At 39.6% G+C, this 22,160-nt stretch overlaps 1 protein-coding gene across 1 annotated transcript in view; it reads left to right on the top strand.

Annotated features, from left to right (window-relative positions):
* LOC130121569 (potassium/sodium hyperpolarization-activated cyclic nucleotide-gated channel 1) overlaps positions 1 to 21,815 on the top strand; it is a 109,069-nt gene extending 87,254 nt beyond the window's left edge. The window contains 2 exon segments of the mRNA XM_056290417.1: positions 12,267 to 12,431; positions 20,692 to 21,815. Of these exon segments, the coding sequence (XP_056146392.1) occupies positions 12,267 to 12,431; positions 20,692 to 21,815 (1,289 nt within the window).
* The last annotated feature ends 345 nt before the right edge of the window (positions 21,816 to 22,160 follow it).

Raw genomic sequence — 22,160 nt, forward strand, 5'->3', positions numbered from 1 at the left:
TGGCACCACAACTCCACAACTAAGCTCTGTCTAGAGAAACAGATAGAGAGCGGTGAGTGGTGGAGCTGAGGGAGAGGAAAAGACACTTAGATGGAAAGTTACTGAAAAACGTACCTTCAGCCCCAGGATGCTATTAGCATGCTAATAAGCAGGAGCGCTATGCAGACAGTAGGCCACATAGCACCTCAAAGACTACAATCAGCTCAACACCTGCATGCTAAGTAGATAGCATGCTAATCACTCCGTGGCCTGGGTCAATTGGATTACAATACAGCTACACCGCAGCCATACAAGTCATTCCGAGATCAAGGGACTAAGAGAATATGATGCAAGCACAATGACTAACAATGGATGAAAAGCCCTATTGGGCTTATTTCTTAGTCATTAGGGACTCCCCCTCCCCAGTCCCAACCATGTGGGAGAGGGGAGCTGGTTACCATGGGACTATATGACACATGAAGTGATGACAAATTACCAACAATTCCCCTAGGGTCAGCAGTGATGCTTTGTGACAAGACAACGGACACGTGTCAGACCACATCATGTGAAGTCTTTGCCTTGCGCGCATAAAAACATACATGTGCATATGTGCACACATAAATTAACTTCACAGACAAACATCCATTCATATAAATGCACATACATATGACTTGAGTCATTGCGTTCAGCGTCAGAAAATTGTCATTTGACTGTGCAGTCCAGGCCTGGTACGTATTACCTTTATCACCTATTGAGTTTAAGGGCGTTTACCTTCAGTGCCACCAAAGGTCTCAAAAATACAATGGTCATCTGCCCAGCACAAAGCCACATAACAGAATATGATTTGGAGCACACAAATAACAAAATTGACTACATGGTTGACTGATGCCTAAATCTGATGCCAATTCCAAATGGCTAAATTTTATAGGTAAAAGCCTCCTCAATATACTATATCCTACAGCACATCTTCTATCCTACTTTTTAAATGGTATCAAATGAAGTATAGTTTTCACATCACCCAATTGAGAATGACATAAGAAAAATATGTAAATTTCAAAATCACATTCAAAGCACGCTTTTCCCATAAAGCAGTTTAAAATGGAAGAACAATCTGTCCTTTCCAGTATTTAATAGGCAATCACTGATATTTTCCACAAAGCATCTGTCTCTTGAAATCCATCAATTGCTCCCTCTCCCTTCTCTTTTTGCTTCTCCCACTCTTTCTCTCCGTCTATTTCTCTTAAAGCCCCACTCTCTGTCGTCTCTGTTTCTATTTCTTTCTGTGTCAACACAGACGTCATTTATGGCAACCTTTTCCATCAGAACAGCAGTAACACCTTATTCACAACCACAGCTTGATAGTTTTGTTCACACATCTTGCCAGCTCCTGTTTCTCACTGAGAAAATCAGTCCCAGTGAATGTCAAGAGTACCATTCAGCTCAGTGTAGTCCCAATTCTACCTTTTTTTGGGTATGGATTGCTAGAACTGAGTTAAGCCATAATTTAGTCACTGTGATATTTAGTGCACATTTTCAGTAAAACATGACCTTAAAAATGGGTGCTTTTCAGTGGGAAGAGGTCTTTTTCTAGTAGTGTTTCTGTTACAAATGCTAAAAATAAAAATGAATCGTATGAATATATATTTATATGGGCGGCATGGTGGCCCAGTGGTTAGCGCTGTTGCCTCACAGCAAGAAGGTCCTAGGTTCGCACCCCGGGGTTGTCCAACCTTGGGGGAGGGGGGTCATCCCAGGTCAACCTCTGTGTGGAGTTTGCATGTTCTCCCCGTGTCTGCGGTGGGTTTTCTGCGAGTGCTCTGGTTTCCTCCACCATCAACAGAAACATGCATGTTAGGGTCTATACTCCTGTCTGTGCCCATGACCAAGGCTATGGGCAAAGAACTGGAGTTGGTCCCCAGGCGCAGCATGAAGGCAGCAGCCCCCTGCTCCTAGCTACACAGATCACAGCTAGGATGAGTTAATGTGCAGTAACTGAATTTCCCCAAGGGGATTAATAGAGGAAAGTTAATCTTAATCTTAATAGGCTATGTGATGTTATTATCACCATTACCGGTGCATGCCTTAACATTGTATAATCATGGAAGTGGGAAGAATAATTCATAGGTATTATTGGACTCCAGTCAGACTTAAAAAGTTTGGTCTAATTCTGGAATGCTGGAAATGTAAAAGTTATATGGGTACTTTTGTACACCTCATGTGGGACTGTCCGCTGGTTTCCCCATTTTGGACACAAGTGGGTGGGGCAATTTAGGAGTGGTTGGACCAGCCCTTGCCAAGCTTGCCATGTCTGTGTCTTCTTGTGAGACAAATGTGCTGTTCCAGCTGGACTCACAAAGGCACAGCCTGGGTTAGCCCTTGCAGGCTTCCTTAATGCAGCCAGGGTTATATTCAGGAACTGGACAAATACAAGGACACTGTGCTATAAGGACTGAATCAAACTCATGATGGCTACAGCCTCATATGAGTTGATGATAGCTAAAGTGAGAGATCCTGTGTCTAAATTCATTGAAACGTGGGGTAGCTTTCTCAGATTTATTAGTGGTACAGATCATTAGGTGGCAATATGTAAAAGACAGCCTTGATGTATATCATATGGCGTGTTATGGCCTATCATGCTGTGCTGTGAAGCTTGCTTCTATTTTGTTTTTGTTTTGTTTGTACTGTAATGTTTGTTTTGGAAAAAAAATATTAATGACAAAAATAATCATGGAAGTTGGGAAATACATGCTAAAAGTGGCCTTTGAATTGCAATAGAAATACTTGCCCAGTTGTTATTTAGTTAACCCTGACACTTCATGGACAATATTAATTTTTACTCCAATTCAGCTAGTTTTATGACTCTGTACTCAAAATGTGAGTTATTAAAGTTGTTTTGCACATCCTGCACCAGAGGCTAATATACCATCTGACTGTATGGGATAGAGCCAGAATAACAATACAGGACCAACTTTCCTAAAAACAAGATCATGCAATTTATATTCAATGTTTCCTTATGTTATGGTTTGGATCCCAGACTTTTTGTCCTGTTTCAACAGTAAAAGACAATCTAATATCAGTCTCGTGATATCAGACAATCGGAGATCTCCACCTACCGATAGTCCAGGGATTTCTTAATGCAAAATAGTTGCTACAGTACAGCTGCTAACAAACCTACGCCTACTGCTTTGGAAAACTAGGACACGCCTTACCGGAAATTATAATCTTCTCCCATCTTCCTCCATAATGAAACAAACTCGAGATATAGTGAATCACTTTGTAACACGAAGAGAGCTTTTTAAAACATTGAATATGGATGTCCCGAGCAGCATTAGTTTATTTGATTCTGTTTTATCGAATGTGTACTCAGTCCACAAGATTGGTATAATTAAGGATTTACAGTGACTTTGTTTAAAACTTTTAACCGAAGACAAGAAAAGACATGTTAGCTTGTTTACCAACCGGTTACAGGAAAAGTTTGGTCTTTTAAGCCTGACCAACTGTCCACGACTTCTTGTCAGCTCAGGGTCAGAAAATTATGGTGCTGGTCATATCATGTCCAAATAAAACATTGTGCTTGTTTTTAACCGATAAATATGATTTTAACCGATGGCCGTAAATTGAGCTTTCATTTGCTATTATCAGTGCATGAATAGTATAAGGGAGTATGACTAGAAAAGTTCTCATGTTCTTCTTACCCCTTTTGAACATGATTGGTATTATTTGAGTTGCTTATTTATTGCCTATATATTGCTGATGATTTTCTGTATTTGATTTTATTGCTTATGTTTTCTTTAAATTTTTCAATAACATTTATTGATTGATTGAATATGTTTTGCTGCAAATGCAGCAAACATCAGCAAACTCTGAAGGACATTTCTTCGGTGACTGTGGCTGAGCATCCTATAATGCACGTGTTGCTGGTATGACGGTGGGTACAGCTCAAGTCTCTTAACTGCATCCACATTTCCCTCATTTGCATGTTTTCCTTGCGTCTAAGGGTACATCTCAAGTCTCTTAGGCCCAATCCCAATGTCCCCCCTAAAGCCTAAACCCTGAACTCTCACGTACTTAATTGATGCCACCTGATAAGTACCTTTCTTTGAGAGGCTGCAAAGGTTCGAAATGGTACAAATAGGAGGGGGACAGCACTTTGTGACATATCACATTACCTTGATGACGCCAAAACATGTTTCGTACTGCTGTGGATTTGGGACTTTTTATTTTACTTTTTTTAACTTTCTTCACGACCAAGGCACTTAAGGGACCGACTGCCTAATTGGAAAGTCTTCCAGGATCTTGCCTTATAGAGTTGATGAGAGGTAATGTCAAATAATCAATTTTCTCGTTTTTGTCAAAACAGCATCATTAATTAGAAATTAAAAGAAATGGTTGATGAATAAACATATGTGTGTAATATAGCATATGTTTCCATTACATCCTTCTCCTGGATTGCCACCTTGCCATGGGGGAGAAGCTTGCGTGTACCAATGACCCCAAGAGATATGCCATCCGGAGCTTGGCTCGTGGTAGGGTCACCTAAGGCAATTCGGTCAAGGGGGAGGTTCCAGACAAAGCACAATCCAACAAAGACCTCAACGGCGGAACTAGCGGAAGATGTCTCCAGGTCACAAAGGCAGTGAAGGCGGATGAAGGCTGCAATAGAGGGTGGTCCCCAATTGTCTTGGTTCTCCATGCCATTGGACTCTGGCCACCCCCTGCCAAGGACCGTGTAGTGGCTGTAGGCGCATCAGCCACTCCACATAAAAAGCTGTCACATGCAGGCATCCTCCCATTATGCGGCTCCAGGATCAGCCTTTAACCCCACCTGAGGACCCAGAGGGACCCAGAGGGAGGGCAGTCATACTTGACCCCAAGTGACCACCGATATTGATGATGATGCTTTCATTCCTCTGATTTTTCTTTTTTAATGTACCGTTTTAATTCCTTGTTAATGTGGTGTTGCTTTGTCAATTTAGGCATACCAGTGCTCCCAATATGCGACGCTGAACACCCATGTGCCCGTGTTCCCTTCATTTTTTGCTTTATTTTAACATTCCCGGGCTTCCTGTTAACCCTGTGTCTAACATTACAACGCTATGAACTATTGGTAATTCCCTCAGGCAAAATCTGCAGAAATGTGGTCATACAGAAAGTGTGCATAAAGGGTTCACAATGTCTGTGAGAGTGTCCTCATGCACTTCACAATTTGACGTGGAACAGCCCTAAACCCTCATGGATTTAGCGAGGACGCGGCTCAAAGTCTGTGAGTGTGGATTTTGGGATTGGGCCGTAATTGCATCTACGTTTCCCTCACTTGGGTCTTTTCCTTGCATCCAAGTGTCTCCCATGGGGGTGCATGGAGAGATGCAAGAGGAGAGAAGAAATGAGGAACTATTTTTTTTTAGAAAAAGATACTTCCTTTACTCTAAAGCGTCATGTGAAGAGACGTCCATTTCTGATGACAGCGGCACTAATGTAACGGGTTATGAATGAAATAAACGTAGGTTCCCCATCTTCTTGTATTACATATCAAAGTAGAAAATAACAGGTTCTTACACTTATGCTGTTTCTCATTCAAATGTGCCAGATGTGAGTAATTGTCATGTCATGCTGTTCAACTGAAATTCTTCTGGTAAGGCCGCTCTCCAGTATCCTCATGAGCGAGGATACAGGGACAGCCTCAAAATGGTGGACCAGAACTACTTCCAGTTCAATCGAGGAGTGAGGAATGACCAAATAAGAGACTTGAGATGTACCCTAACGAGGCGAGAAGAAACAAATTTTTTTTTTTTTTAGAGAAATTATACGTCCATTCCTCTAAGGTATCATGTGAAGTGACGTCCATTTCAAAAGATGGCAGTACAGCTGGGTTCCCCATGCATTGGGCACTTACCCTTGTGCTGATCTGGCCTAAAATTAAACCATAAAAATGTGAATTACTATCAATTCATAATGCCCCTCTGGCGACAATTCATAATATTAAGTCAACCATTAAATACCTAGGCATACACATTACAAAGGATAATAACACACTAGAAAATCTCAACATTTGCAATAATCTAAATAAATGTATCTGAATTTGTGGTGTCAAAGAGCCATCTCTATATGGCTGAAAATTTCTTACAAAAATAGAGTATATTTCAAGATTGATTTACCCAGCTTACTCAATGTCACTTCCCAAAAATGCAATAAAAGCTATAAACCAGACTTGGAAAAGAAAAGCACACTATATTAGGAAATGAATTAAGGTTAAAGAGTATGAGGAAGGAGTGCTAAAAGCCATTGAATGTATTAATGGTACTAGTAAAATATAATTGGCAAAGATCCTTTTTGAAAAATTAAAACAGCTTATGGTTCCATATCCCAAGCCAAATAGTTATGAAACTAGGTAGGAGGCATCAACCTCCTTCTTAGATGTGATTAATTTATAACCTAAAAAAAAAACCCGTTAAATTATCTGCGTTTCATCAACAGGTATTACTGTGTATATTGGAAAATGATCCACACACATAATTTTAGTCCCCCATAACACCCCACTGTGGAATTGCAGGTATGTGATATTTAAAAATAAATCTTTATTTTTTTTTCTTCCAAAATTGGATAGAGTACGGAATGTGGTCTGTAATGCACTTATTGGAAAATATTAGAAACATTATAACTTATGAGATTTTATTTCAAAATTTAATTTAAATGACTGAAAACTGTATGATAATGTTATCAAAACAATCCCACAATCTATAATTGTGGCGTCTTATAATTTATATCAAAGTAATGGAAATCCACATTTTCCTAAACTTTTGGTGAATGGACATGCTTTTACTAATCTAAAATTGCCCAACACCATAATCTGCAAAGCTTTTGTCAAGGAATTACAGTGCATCCGGAAAGTATTCACACCCCTTCACTTTCCTTATGTTTTGTTATTTTACAGCCTTATTCCAAAATGGATTAAATTCCTTTTTTTTCTCATCAATCTACACACAATACCCCATAATGACGAAGTGAAAAAGGTTTTGCAGACATTTTTGCAAATTTATTAAAAATAAAAAACTGAAATATTGCATGTACATAAGTATTCACACCCTTTGCTATGACACTCAAAATTGAGCTCTGGTTCATCCTGTTTCCACTGATCATCCTTGAGATGTTTCTACATCTTGATTGGAGTCCACCTGTAGTAAATTCAATTGATTGGACATGATTTGGAAAGGCACACACTTATCTATATAAGGTCCCACTGTTGACAGTGCATGTCAGAGCAGAAACCAAGCCATGAAGTCAAAGGAATTGTCTGTGGACCTCCGAGACAGGATTGTATCAAGGCACAGATCTGTGGAAGGGTACAAATAAATTTCTACAGCTTTGAAGGTCCCGAAGAGCACAGTGGTCTCCATCATTCGTAAATGGAAGAAGTTTGGATCCACCAGGACTCTTCCTAGAGCTGGCCGCACAGCCAAACTGAGCAATCAGGGGAGAAGGGCCTTGGTCATGGAGGTGACCAAGAACCCGATGGTCACTCTGACAGAGCTCCAGCGTTCCTCTGTGGAGATGGGAGAACCTTCCAGAAGGACAACCATCTCTGCAGCACTCCACCAATTAGGCCTTTATGGTATAGTGGCCAGACGGAATCCCCTGCTCAGTAAAAGGCACATGACAGCCCGCTTGGAGTTTGCCAGATAGCACCTTAAAGACTCTCAGACCATGAGAAACAAGATTCTCTGGTCTGATGAAACCAAGATTGAACTCTTTGGCCTGAATGCCAAACATCACCTCTGGAGGAAACCAGGCACCTCTCATCACCTTGCTAATACCATCCCTACAATGAAGCATGGTGGTGGCAGCATCATGCTGTGGGGATGTTCTTCAGCGGCAGGAACTGGGGGACTAGTCAGGATTGAGGGAAAGATGAATGGAGCAAAGTACAGAGAGATCCTTGATGAAAACCTGCTCCAGAGCGCTCAGGACCTCAGACTGGGGCAAAGATTTACCTTTCAACACGACAACAACCCTAAGCACACAGCCAAGACAACGAAGGAGTGGCTTCAGGACAAGTCTGTGAATGTCCTTGAGTGGCCCAGTCAGAGCCCAGACTTGAACCCCATTGAACATCTCTGGAAAGACCTGAAAATAGCTGTGCAGCGACGCTCCCCATCTAACCTTACAGAGCTCGAGAGGATCTGCAGAGAAGAATGGGAGATATACCCCAAATATAGGTGTGCCAAGCTTGTAGCTTCATACCCGAGAAGACTTGAGGCTGTAATCGCTGCCAAGGGTGCCTCAACCAAGTACTGAGTAAAGGGTGTGAATACTTATGTACATGCAATATTTCAGTTTTTTATTTTTAATAAATTTGCAAAAATTTCTACAAAACCTTTTTCGCTTTGTCATTATGGGGTATTGTATGTAGATTGATGAGGGAAAAAAAGGAATTTAATCCATTTTGGAATAAGGCTGTAACATACCAAAATGTGGGGAAAGTGAAGGGGTGTGAATACTTTCTGGATGCACTGTATATCCTTTTTCATCTACAATATTTATCCAAAGATGTTTTTTTTGAGTTTCCAATTGCACCAAAAGCGAAGGAAGGTCATTTTAAAATCCTTAATGAAATATAATCCTACAGAGAAGATGTCAATTTGTTCTGGTTTGTAACAGTTTCTCCCTTTTTGATGAGTATATAGGAACAAACATTTATAAAACAAATTGTTTTATGGATGTAAATTTGCTATTGCCTTTCGGGAAGATTTGCATTACTGATTACTTCCTAAATTTGACAATTTCTCTGTATGAACAAAATAAAATGTGATTTTTGGCAATTAATATAATAATTGTCCTTGGAAAATTATTTTTACACAAGAATAGATTCCCAAAAACACAAACACATTTCTGAGATTTCACAAGGAGCTGTGTCATTGTTTCTTATCACTGAAATTAATGGAGAAGAAGTATGCTGTGAGACTGTGTAAATTAATAGAGAAACTTAAACTTGCAGAGATCCCCTAGGACCCCTTTCCTATATGTTCAATTTTATTTACTTATTTATTCGTTTATTTATTTTTCGCTTTCCTTTTATTTATTTATTTGTTTATGTATTTTTATATGTCCTCTTTTATTTTATATGTGATTGTTATATTGTGCTTGTCTGTTGTCTGGAAAAGAAGTGTTTAATGTTGTACCATGCCATTTTATGTCTGTAAAGGACTTCTCACACACTTCAATAAAGGGTTAAAAAAAACACACTTGCAGGGTGGCGTAATTTACGTCATGGTGTTCGGCTGAAAGTCTTCCGGGAAGGCTGCTCTCGTGTATTCTCGCTCAATGACAACAACGACACTTGTCAGAGTAGATTAATGAGAAATCGACACATTATAAATAACATTAGATTAGTTTTAGATTTGTTAGATTATAACAACATTGTTGATAGTGATGGCATCTTTCTCTTTCTTGACTTTTACAAAGCCTTTGATTCTGTGGAACATGACTTCATTTTGAAAGTCCTATCAAAGTTTGGTTTCAGAGACTTCTTTTGTAAAACTATCAAAACTCTTTATAATAATGAGTAGCTCAATTAAGCTAAAATATGGTACTTCTCCAAGGTTCAACCTTTATCATGGAGTTAGATAAGGTTGTCCAATCCCCTCTTATCTCTTTTTGATCACTGCCCAATTTCTTAATATTTATATTTCCAATAGTGATCTGCAAGGTGTAGTGGTTGCAGACAGTCAGGTCTTCATCAGCCAACTGGCAGGTGATAAACCCCTATTCTTATAAAACGCTGCTCAAATTCATTGTGCCTTGGATTTTTTCCAATGCTTCCGGTTTATGTTTAAATATGAACAAATGTGAATTAATGCCTATCAAAACATGTGAAAAGTCATCTATATGTGGTATTCCAATTAAGAATCAAGTTACATGTTGCTCTCCCTGAGGTTTCTTCCTATTTTTTCTCCCTGTTAAAGGGGTTTTTTAGGGAGTTTTTCCTTATCCGATGAGAGGGTCTAAGGACAGGATGTTGTGTTGCTGTTAAGCCCACTGAGGCAAATTTGTAATTTGTGATATTGGGCTACACAAATAAAGTTGATTTGATTTGATTTGATTTACATATTTGGGTGTAAATATTAAAAAAAAGATGAATCTGTAAGATATTCTTTGAATTTTGAGCCTATCATTGAAAAGACAAGGATACATTTTAATATGTGGTTACAAAGGGAGATGCCTTCTCTCAAAAGCTGAAGGCATTTCAAGACTAGCCTATGTTGCTCTCTCCATAACAGTTGAGAATGCAACTGCAAAAAAAGCTTGATAAGCTTTTGTTTAATTTTCTGTGGAAGAACAAGACACATTTGTAAAAAATTAAAAAAGACTTGTCAGAGCAGAAATGTGAGCTTTGGGACAGCCTTCAAAATGGAGGATCACAACTACTACTGGTTCAAGCAAGGATCAAGGAGCGAGGATCTAGGAGCAAGGAAAAATCAAATAAGAGACTTAAGATGTGTTTACAAGCACACAACTTCTGCATGTAACCACCCCAATATGAAGGGCCGCCCTAAAGACTTTAGATTGGTTCTGCAATGCAGGGTTTTTGTTTTTTTTAAAGCTCTTATTGTTTCCACCCAATTTAAGCAACGGAAGCTGAGAGATTGTCCTCAGTCTCTAGTTGAGCGAAGGGTTTAGAGACTGACTTGTGAGTATATCTATAGTGGTCACAAGAATTAAGTATGACGCTGGTCTTATAGCCCAAGGCTGAATCAGAGCAGAAACTATTGTCATCATGTGAGATGCAGCGACTTGTATGCTGTGAGAGATCTGAGTGCATTGGACAGGTGTTAGCAACAATACGGTAGAAAGTCTACCACAGCAATCACGAGGAAATGGGAAGCCTTTATTATATCACACCTGTCACATCTGCTTATCGTTCACATATGTTGCTGTGCTTGATGAAATGTAGGGCTAAGAATTTTCACTGACCTCACTTTGGCTTTGCAAATACATAGTGCCAGTCCCTCTTCCAGGGACTGCAAAAGTTTTCCTCCTCTTTCTTCAAAGGTTTTCTCTCATTGCAAACCATATTTACCAGCCAACCCAATTAATTTGATCACGGAAATATAATCTGAATCCTAAACAGCATTTTAACTCAACTCAACATATCATTTACTAGAATCAATCCTAATATACAGATGTAGCAACCATGATGTCAGGATGCATTTTCTACTGTATGATTCCTCTACTCTTGTAACAAAATTGTTTTTTTTTCCTACAGCTGTCAAAGAATGATCAGTAAAAGTTAATGTTTAAAAAAATATATTCAACTCATCTATTTGTGCTTTGATACATTTGAGAAATAATCTGCTTCGGCAACCTCTGCATGATGAAGTAATGTCTGATGCAAGAATTTAGTGATGCCTACCATTGTAGTACACTGTAATGGGTCCATTAGCTCTCTCCAGGATGATGAATGTCCTTAGTATAGTATTACTGACAGCACTTCTGATGGTCCTGTCCTTTTATTTACCTTCACATTAGCTCCCCCTGTGTACCTTTGTAGTCAAGGTTCATCTATATGGTAATCTGTCCTCATGATTAAGGCTGTACATTCAGTCTATCTCTCTTAATAATTACAAATATTCACTGTAATGATTTACGTCGTGTCTTTCTAATCCTCTGCTTCCTTCTTTCTCCCTGTACACCTGTCTTCACTCTGTTTCTGCCTCCACTGCTGTATGTTAATATATTTACTGCGAATGTTTATCTTCCCCTTGCCATGAATTGTATATTGGGGAAACCAAACAGACACTGGCACTGGCCAAGAGGATGGCACAACACGGAAGAGCTAACACGTCAGGCCAGTCTACACCCATCTACAGGCCAGTGGTCACTCTTTCAAGGATGAGGATGTGCACATCCTTGATAGGGAGGCACACTGGTTTGAACAGGGCATCAAAGAGGCCATCTATGTGAAGAGGGAATGACCGTCCCTGAACCGGTGGGGGCGGGGGCTAAGAGTACATCTGTCACCATCTTACAATGCTGTGATTGCAACCATTCCCCAATCCTCTGTGAATAGTACACACGGCCATTGTAACTGTAGTTAATAGTCACAGAAATTTGCATATGAAACTGATTGTTGGTTTCGGTCATTATGCCACTTAGTTGAGACTGAAGAGGTCACTTAGATGAGTGATGAAATGTTTCTCCCAATAAACGTTGTGTCTAGATGAACTGATTCAACTTTCTGTGATCCTCCCTTCTCATTCTTTCACGTTCTCTTTCTCTCTCCTTTCTAACAGAGATTTGCCTGCTTACCAAGGGCCGACGAACAGCCAGTGTGCGAGCTGACACCTACTGTCGTCTCTTCTCCCTCTCTGTTGACCATTTCAATGAGGTGCTAGAGGAGTACCCCATGATGCGCCGCGCCTTTGAGACTGTTGCCATTGACCGTTTGGACCGTATTGGTAAGACCTACCCACTAAATCTCATTCTGTTGTCTGACTGTTTGAAAATTTTTGCCTGTCATTTTGCCTTGTTGTCTTGTCTCCATCAGTGTTTGCCTCCTTCTTTTCTCATAACAGCATTGTGTCTGCCATCTTGTGCTGCATGACCTGTATGATATCCTCTTGTCTATCTCCCCCTTTTTCTTGTCTTAAGTAACCTTTAAGAAATGTCCTTTGTAATGAACAATAGAGAAATAAAAGAGCATTGTGTGGATGGAATAACTGGAAGGCAGTGCATGTCGCTGTCCGGGAGGGAGTCAGGTCACCCCCTCGTTGGTTTGGTGTTGACCCCCCCGCTGGATCACAGCGAGTGGACGGAAGCTAACCTCACATGCATGTGCCTCCGCCCCTCCTTCCACTCATCCGCACACCTGGGTATGAGCAGCACCCCGCCCCAACCCCGTGTCAGACTTCCCCAAACTCAAACAGAAACAGAGAGTAGTTCTGCATAATGATTCGGAGCTAGGCAAGGTGACGCCAGAGAGCCCATAGAGATGTAAAAGGCCTGTTCTCTACCCAGCCTGGTCTGATAACAAGCAGGAGCCCTTATTGACATCTATGGCTAATTTACACTTCTATCTTTATTTCAATTTTGTCAGTAATTGCTTTCCAATTTTCACTGTTTTATAGAGAAACATTTAGGAAGGAACTTGGATCTGATCGCCTCTAGTGGAAGGAAAATTAGTGATAATGGTTTTAACATAACGTTTTCTTTCTGTAAAAAAGGGGCACATGTATACAATACAACCAGGGCAATTATTAGTTGGTTACCAACAAACAACGTGCAATTTTTTTTCAGTTTGTGGATTGATATTGGTGCAAGAACACCGATAGATTTTTAAGACAATTTCCTTATATTAATATGAGAAAAGACTATAATCTGCAGCTTTTATTCTGTAAAAAATATATGATTTTATTAATTGTGGCCTACGAAGTTCATTTTAACTCTTATAATATATACACACACACACACACATACACACACACACACATATAATATGTATATTATGCTTGTAGAATATTGCATTAAGTAAATGCAATATATCTCTGTGATTAAAAAAAGTATCCCCTTTTAACATATTAATTATGTTTATTTTAGCAAAAGGCACTCAATACTGGACTATATGGTTTCATGTAAGGTAAAATTAAATATTCTGGTAACCTACAGTGGCTTGCAAAAGTATTCATACCCCTTGAACTTTTCCACATTTTGTCACGTTTTGACCACAAACATAAATATATTTTATTAGAATTTTATGTGAAAGACCAACACAAAGTGGCACACAATTGTGAAGTACAAAGAAAATTATACATGATTTAAAAAAAATTTTACAAATAAAAAACTGAAAAGTGCTGTGTGCAAAAGTATTCAGCCCCGCTGAGTCAATACTTTGTGGAACGGCCTTTTGCCGCAATTACAGCTGCAAGTCTTTTGGGGTATGTCTCTACCAGCTTTGCACATCTAGAGACTGAAATTTTTGCCCATTCTTCTTTGCAAAACAGCTCAAGTTCAGTCAGATTAGATGGAGAGCGTTTGTGAATGGCAGTTTTCAGATCTTGCCACAGATTCTCAATTGGATTTAGGTCTGGACTTTGACTGGGCCATTCTAACACATGAATATGTTTTGTTTTAAACCATTCCATTGTAGCCCTGGCTTTATGTTTAGGGTCGTTGTCCTGCTGGAAGGTGAACCTCCGCCCCAGTCTCAAGTCTTTTGTAGACTCCAACAGGTTTTCTTCCAAGATTGCCCTGTATTTGGCTCCATCCATCTTCCCATCAACTCTGACCATCTTCCCTGTCCCTGCTGAAGAGAAGCACCCCCAGAGCATGATGCTGCCACCACCATGTTTGACAGTGGGGATGGTGTGTTCAGAGTGATGTGCAGTGTTAGTTTTCCACCACACATAGCGTTTTGCATTTAGACCAAAAAGTTCAATTTTGGTCTCATCTGACCAGAGCACCTTCTTCCACATGTTTGCTGTGTCCCCCACATGGCTTCTGGCAAACTGCAAACGGGTCTTCTTATGGTTTTCTTTTAACAATGGCTTTCTTCTTGCCACTCTTCCATAAAGGCCAGTTTTGTGCAGTGCAGGACCAATAGTTGTCCTGTGGACAGATTCCCCCAGCTGAGCTGTGGATCTCTGCAGTTCGTCCAGAGTCACCATGGGCCTCTTGGCTGCATCTCTGATCAGTGCTCTCCTTGTTCGGCTTGTAAGTTTAGGTGGACGGCCGTGTCTTGGTAGGTTTGCAGTTGTGCCATACTCTTTCCATTTCCGGATGATGGATTGAACAGTGCTCTGTGAGATGTTCAAAGCTTGGGAAATCTTTTTATAGCCTAACCCTGCTTTAAACTTCTCCACAACTTTATCCCTGACCTGTCTGGTGTGTTCCTTGGACTTCATGATGCTGTTTGCTCCCCAATATTCTCTTAACAAACCTCTGAGGCCATCACAGAACAGCTGTATTTGTACTGAGATTAGATTACACACAGGTTGACTCTATTTAGTCATTAGGTCAACATTCGATCATTCAGCAATCATCAGGCAACTTCTGAAGGCAATTGGTTGCACTCAGAGAAAAGGGGGCTGAATACTTTTGCACACCGCACTTTTCATTTTTTTATTTGTAAATTTTTTTTTAAATCATGTGTAATTTTCTTTGTACTTCACAGTTGTGTGCCACTTTGTGTTGGTCTTTCACATAAAATTCCAATAAAATATATTTATGTTTGTGGTCATAACGTGACAAAATGTGGAAAAGTTCAAGGGGTATGAATACTTTTGCAAGCCACTGTATATTCACATTCAGGTGTTACATTCAAGCAGAGAAAGGAATGTTATTTTTGTGTGTTAATGTCAGGGTAGCTTTAAAACTAATAAAAGCAAATCAATTTATAGTTATGGGGCAGATTCCAATTTGCTACATTTGATTTGTTTCAATTATGTGTTGGTATCAAACTGCATATTTCAAATGTATTTCTTTCCCCAATGGAACCTTCCAAAAACATGTTCCTGAGGGTTTATCTCACCAATCCTTTAAATATAAAAGTTATCAAAATTACCATTCTTCTCAACGTTGAAGAGGCAGCTACAATTTCAAAGCTTCAATATTCCTACAATTAATGAATAAAGCAACTCTTAACATCCCTGGATTTGGATATCATTAATTGATTCATACAGTAAGGTATCTTGCTGAACTTTTGATTCAGCTGAATGAAGTTCTTTAATCGGTACTGTATTTTCTCATTAGACTACTTTCTTCTCTCAGTATTGGAGCACCAGACATGAAGATGTCTGCTGAAAACAAAGCCAAATTGAATATACATAACGATAGTGTGCCAATGTTGTCTCAAATCATTGATTAAGCCTGCAGTTTGTATCTACTTCCTTGATTGTTTTTGTGGTTGTTTTTCTTTGTCATGGCTTTGTTTTACTGTCAGTTGTTTTGCCTGATTCAGGCATGTTGATTTTGCACTGCACTGCAACCCTACTATTGACTCAACATTGTAATACTATTGTGAATTGAAGTGAAATGAGTCAGCGTCAATAAATAAATCACTCACTATGGTTGGGCTGAAACAACTTAAAGTAAAAGAAAATCCATTAGGAGATCTGGTATGTCTCATTGTTGAGAAGAATACTACATTTAGGAAAGCCCTGTGCCCTGATGGACAAACAGTACATGCAAAAAATACACAAACCTTATTTGCCCTGTACTGTCTCGTTTATTGTGCCCTTAAAAACATATGCCCTTTGACCTAAATGATTTTAATCTACATTTGCCCTTTTTACATAAGATCTAGCCATGTTGGCTTTTCTTTTTATTAGCCAGGAGTGTCATGAAACACTACAAAATGAGAGCTGCCCACTCTTAAATAGCACTTCTCTGTAACACAGAAGTGTTATGGACTCGACCCATCCATTTGGACTCGTCATTAAGGGGGTTTTGTCTCATACAAGGGAAAATACAATGTCATGGTCCGTGCTGGTTGTATTCTATATATGAATTGCATTTGGTTAAGTGCTTGTCTCACTCTAAAATGAAAGAAAAAAAGTAAACATGCATTGAAACCAATAACATGTTGCACATTTGACGTTATCTTCTATCTATCTATCTAAAAATTATTTGACCAGGAGTCCGTCTTGAGACGAGCCAATCTCGTTTTCAAGAGTGTCCTGGCCGACGAATAGGCATCAGGTAAACACTTTATTCCAGTTCCAGTATTCGCACAGGGGGAAAAATGACCTAGAGGAATGCTTAAATGGATCCGCTCTCAAACTCATTCTGCAAGAGCACGACCTATTGCATAAGGTTATGTTAAATGCAAACTTCTTTTATCACTGACACATAACACAAGTCAGCCACACTAGCACTTCTGATGGTTTAATGGACATAATAAAAATGACAACAGTTCAAACAAGCAAATAAGCAATCAATGTTATGTACATTTATTTTACAGGAAATTTACACAGAATAGCTATCTATGGATTATAAACACATTCGGCATTGTTAATGTTTGATATTTTTGCTCAATCTTTGAATCCTTTGTTAAAAGTGCATTCACACATGAAACCGTATCTTTTGGTTAAGTACCCCAATTTCTACTGATGCAACACCCTACATGTATTTTATTACATGCTGAAAACCCATTTCTTTAATTTCTCATGATTAGAAAAAAAAAAAAAACGTTAGTTTCAGGCTGTCTGAATTGTATTGTAAATTCTGTGATGTTGTTATTATTTTTTTCTAAACAGATTGTGAAACAGATTTGGGTATTGTTAGGAGAATCACAAGAGTCGAGCTTTAAGCTGCTTTATTTTTTTTATTTTTTTCCAATACTTAGCGAGAGGTTTGACGTCATGTTGACCACCTGGCGAGGTGCAAATGGTCAACAATTGCACAAACCATTCTCATAATGTTGTGTCTTTCCTCATTAACTATCTCTGTAAATGAAACCATCGTGTATGTGTGTGCACACATACACAACCAGTTCACTTGTTTTACTTCCCAGTATGGCATTTTTTCTTAAACTAAATGAGTGTCAATGGCAAGCAAATACAAGTAGGAAAAAAAAAGTCAACACCTCAGACAGAGAGTCAGCCAGTGCCTGAGATGTTATTAATCAAATTGTCCAATGGATTTGATTGATTATAGCAAGGTTTAATTTTGGCCTCTCACTGTAAAGCGTATGGTGTTACAGAAAAGGCCAGATTGAGAATAATAATTACTGTTTTGTTTATTGAGCCATATTTTTGGGGAGGTAATTATCACCAAATAATATCTTCATTTTTATGTGTTGTCACTATTTTTTTTCCTTTTCATTTAAGTTGTTGTCTGATTTGTGACATTTTTAGGCATGGCTTAACTTTTTCAATTGTCACTTAGATAATATTAGTTTTTTTTTTCTTTGCTTGCTTTGGAGGGTTTGCCCCCTTTGAATAATCTTATTTACTGTATCATGCCAGGACAGACCGATAATTAACAGAAGAGAAACTTGATGTATTTCAAATTGTAACTTTGAAACATATCCTATTTATTTGCTTGCCAATTTCCCACATTTTTGCCAAGTAGTAACCCTCTTTATTTACCTGTAACCCATGGATCACCTTCACTATATCCAGAGGTATCGTGCTTTAATGTATTCAATCCAGGGCATATTACATATGCCTTACTCTTGTGAAGAGAGAAACATTGGCCTGTTCGTTTTGTTGCTGAAACTATGAGCAAAACTCGTAGTCTTCTTGAATAAACTCTGAGATGACTGCAGTATTTTTCCCCTTTTTTGAATCCTGAAGGATATGTTTGAAAAAATAACAATGTGGGTGTCCAGGTGGTGTGGCAGTCTATTCCATTGCCTACCAACACGGGGATCGCCGGTTCGAATCCCCATGTTACCTCCTGCTTGGTCGGGCATGCCTACAGAGGCAACTGGCTGTGTCTGCGGGTGGGAAGCCGGATGTGGGTATCTGTCCTGGTCACTGCACAAGCACCTCCTCCGGTTGGTCAGGGCGCCTGTTAAGTGGGGAGGGGGAACTGGGGGGAATAGCGTGATCCTCCCACGTGCTACGTTCCCCTGGTGAAACTCCTCACTGTCAGGTGAAAAGAAGTGGCTGGCGACTCCACATGTATCGGAGGAGTCATGTGGTAGTCTGCAGCCTTCCCCGGATCGGCAGAAGGTGTGGAGCAGCGACTGGGATGGCTCGGAAGAGTGGGGTAATTGGCCGGATACAACTGAGGAGAAAAAGGGGGAAAAATCCCCAAAAAATAAGATAAAATAAATAACAATGTGTTGTCCTCCCCATCTACAGATTTTAACCCTGTCACCTTTAAAAATGCCATGACTACAGCCTTGTAAGTTCACAGTAGTCTTCTAGTCGGTGTCTGGTATTAGTTCTAGCAATTAACCACCCAACCCAGTAGTAACTGATGGTACCACGGATTCCAAGTGAAAAACGTCAAATAAAGAGCTCGTGTGCCATTAATAGCTGCAGACTCGAAAAAAATACATGATTCTTTTTTAATATATGATCAATTATGCCGTGATAAAATTCCCAATTTAATTTCAGTGTGCTTTTCTTTAAGCAAAACACTTTTGCAGACACTATACTGTAGTGACACTGGTTGCATAATGTTTTGTTATGGACCCCAATTCTTGTTCGACATAACAAATAAGATCAGTGCACTTTCAGCCCAGCAAGTATCAACTGCAAAATTCCCAAATTACAGCTGTCTGCCGGATTTGTTGACGTCCTTGAAAAGAAAGAACAGTCAAGCATATATTAACAGTACACTGAAAAGTTTTATTTTTATTTTTTTTTATGTATTCAAGGTCCAGGCTTCAGCTCACTAAAACCACAATCTGTCGTCATCAGTAGCAATAGTTTTTTTTATTATTATTATTTTTTTTAAGATGCTCATAGAGCATAAAATTTCAACAATATTGAACGGATATTTGGGCACCCATTTATTTAAAGCCAGGAGATAGGGTGAAGCTAAGTTTCCTTTTAGTGTGGCATAATTGAAAAAAATGTGATTGTCAAATGGAGCATCTCTCTTGTCGTATGACTAGTTTCAAGGAGATTTTTATAATAGCCCTAATAACACTTTTACCACAATGTTTCCCCCAAAGCCAAAAAAGCATTTAATCTGCAAAGTAGCCATCTGTCGAACACTGTAACAGAAAAAAAAAATCATTTACAATACAAAAGTGCCGCAATTTATTCATTTGTGTATTTTGTAAATATATATATAAAAAAATTTTTTTAAAAAAAAGTCGTGTAAGTCTGGACAGAAGTTGGCTTATCCATTGCTGCATTCTTTAGTACAGCTGTAATAAATTTTTCTTCCAAATCAAATTTACAGTATCTTCCAGTAAATTATCACTTGTGTGATTTGTTTGTAATGTAGTGTGATAGAAATAGTGTATTGTCTGTTTTTTTCCATTGTGTGTTAATTTCTTTGCTTTACTTTTACTAAATAGTGATTATTCTAGAAATACTGGTAATGAGTATTAGTTTAACTGTCATGCAGTTAATAGTATGTGATTGTGAATTAGATTATGAGAATACGCCTTTTTTCTTTTGTCCTAGATATACAACAGCATAAAGTGTGTAATTTGTGGGTACAGCATACCAGTATTCTTTCTTATATTCTTAAATGTCCATTAATAGCATAATAGTCTGCGCTGTCACATATCACATCATAAGTAATTTATGTCTTCCTATGTCTCCATCCTTCCCATCAGACCTTATTGTCAGTTAATGTCACTGTCATGTAATGTCCTTCACACTTCACCTCCGATACCAGTCTTTCTGAGCTCAAAGATGCAGTTTGTAAATTTGCAAGCATTGAAATAAGCAAAATGTTATCCAGGGTTAAGTGCTGAGAAAATTAAGCAGGCCTGCAAGGTGGCTGTCATCATGGAGTGTTCACTTGCTCACTTTAAATAAAGTTAAATACAGTCTCTTTACAGTAAAACAGCTAATTATTTCACAAAACTTATGTGTATATGGGTTGTTTAGTCAAAAAATTATTTGCATGGTAGTAGTTATAATGTCAAAAGACTTCATGCTTAGACAAATTTGCACCCAGAGGGGGATCTTCATAAAAAAAAACATGCAAACTGTATCTTCATAGTCATTGCTCTGTACCCTGTGGTTTAGCACTACCATAGTTTGCCATGGTTCTATGCTCAGTACTCTTGATTGTGCATCCCAACAGGGAAGAAGAACTCACTGCTGCTTCAGAAGTTCCAGAAGGATCTGAACGCCGGCGTATTCAATACACAGGAGAACGAGATATTGAAGCAGATAATCCGTCAGGACAGGGAGATGGTGATGATGGTGGATCGCAAGCAGTCGGTCACAGGGATGAACTCAACACCGATGTCTGGAAACTCCATCATTAACTCACCAGCCCAGCCACCCTTTTCCACCTCCACAGGCAACAATCAGCTCCAGCAGTCCTCTGTTCCCTTAACCTACAGTGCTTCAGCGATTGCCAATGCCTCAGCTGCCCGTATCCTGCCAGCTGCCGCCGCTGCTGCTGCTGCTGCACAGGGGATCTACCCTGCTTCTAGTGTTTCTCATGGCAACCTGACATCCTCTTCAGCCGCTGCCCAGACCCCACTTCAACAGCAGGGGGCCATCATGTCGCCCTGCTCTTTCACAGCTGCAATGTGCAGCCCACCAGTGCAAACCCCTCTGGCTGGTCGGAGTTTCCAGTACGGCTCACCTACAGCCTCCCAGCTGTCACTCATCCAACAGCCCATGCCCCAACAACCTCTATCCACACAGCAACAGCTTGCTCAGCAGCCTGTGGTGTCAACTGCTACCACAACCTCTGCAACACAGCAGCAGCAACAACAGCAGCAGCAGCAGCAGCAGTCACCTCAGCAGCAGCAGGTTCCCTCACCCCAGAGAGGAGAGATCCACAAGAGCACACAGGCTCTCCAGTCGGGCAGTTTGAGTCGAGATGTGCGACACTTGTCAGCCTCTCAACCTTCCCTGCCTCATGACACGTCTCTGGGGCCCAGAGGGCACCCGACCTCAGGAGACTCTCTGGCCTCCATTGTGCCACCTGTGGCAGCAGCAGCGGCAGCAATCCAGGGAATGGGTCTGCAGAGTGGCATACGCACCACAGTGCCCCAGCGGGTCAACTTATTCCGCCAGATGTCTTCAGGAGCGTTGCCTCCTGTGCGTTCAGCAGCAGCAGCAGCCGTGGCAGCGGCAGCGGCAGCATCGACCACAGCCCAGCACAGGGAGTCCCCCGGCTCTCGGAGAGATTCTGTCCTGAGTAGTACAGAGACCGATCAAGACAAAATGCGTTTTGCATCAAATTTATGATCCCATTTTTATTTTTTTTTGCTTTCTTTTTCTTTTTCATTTTTTAAACTTCTAAAGGTTACAGTTCATTTCTAATGGAGATACAACAAAAAAGATGAATATGAGGAACTTCAGTATTTTTGTTTCTCTCCAGTATTCTTCTGAAAAGATAACCTCATAGGAATCCTGTACAGACAGCCCTTGTATTATATTTTAGACACATTGTCTCCCTAAACTTAAGAATGTATATTAAACAAATCTATCTATCTCTATACATATATATGATATGTATATTGGACAAATCTATGTTTGTATAAAATATACATATATAGATTTGCTGTTTATATATATATATATATATATATA

This window comes from Lampris incognitus, chromosome 12 (genome assembly GCF_029633865.1).
Source record: "Lampris incognitus isolate fLamInc1 chromosome 12, fLamInc1.hap2, whole genome shotgun sequence".
Lineage (NCBI taxonomy): Eukaryota > Metazoa > Chordata > Actinopteri > Lampriformes > Lampridae > Lampris > Lampris incognitus.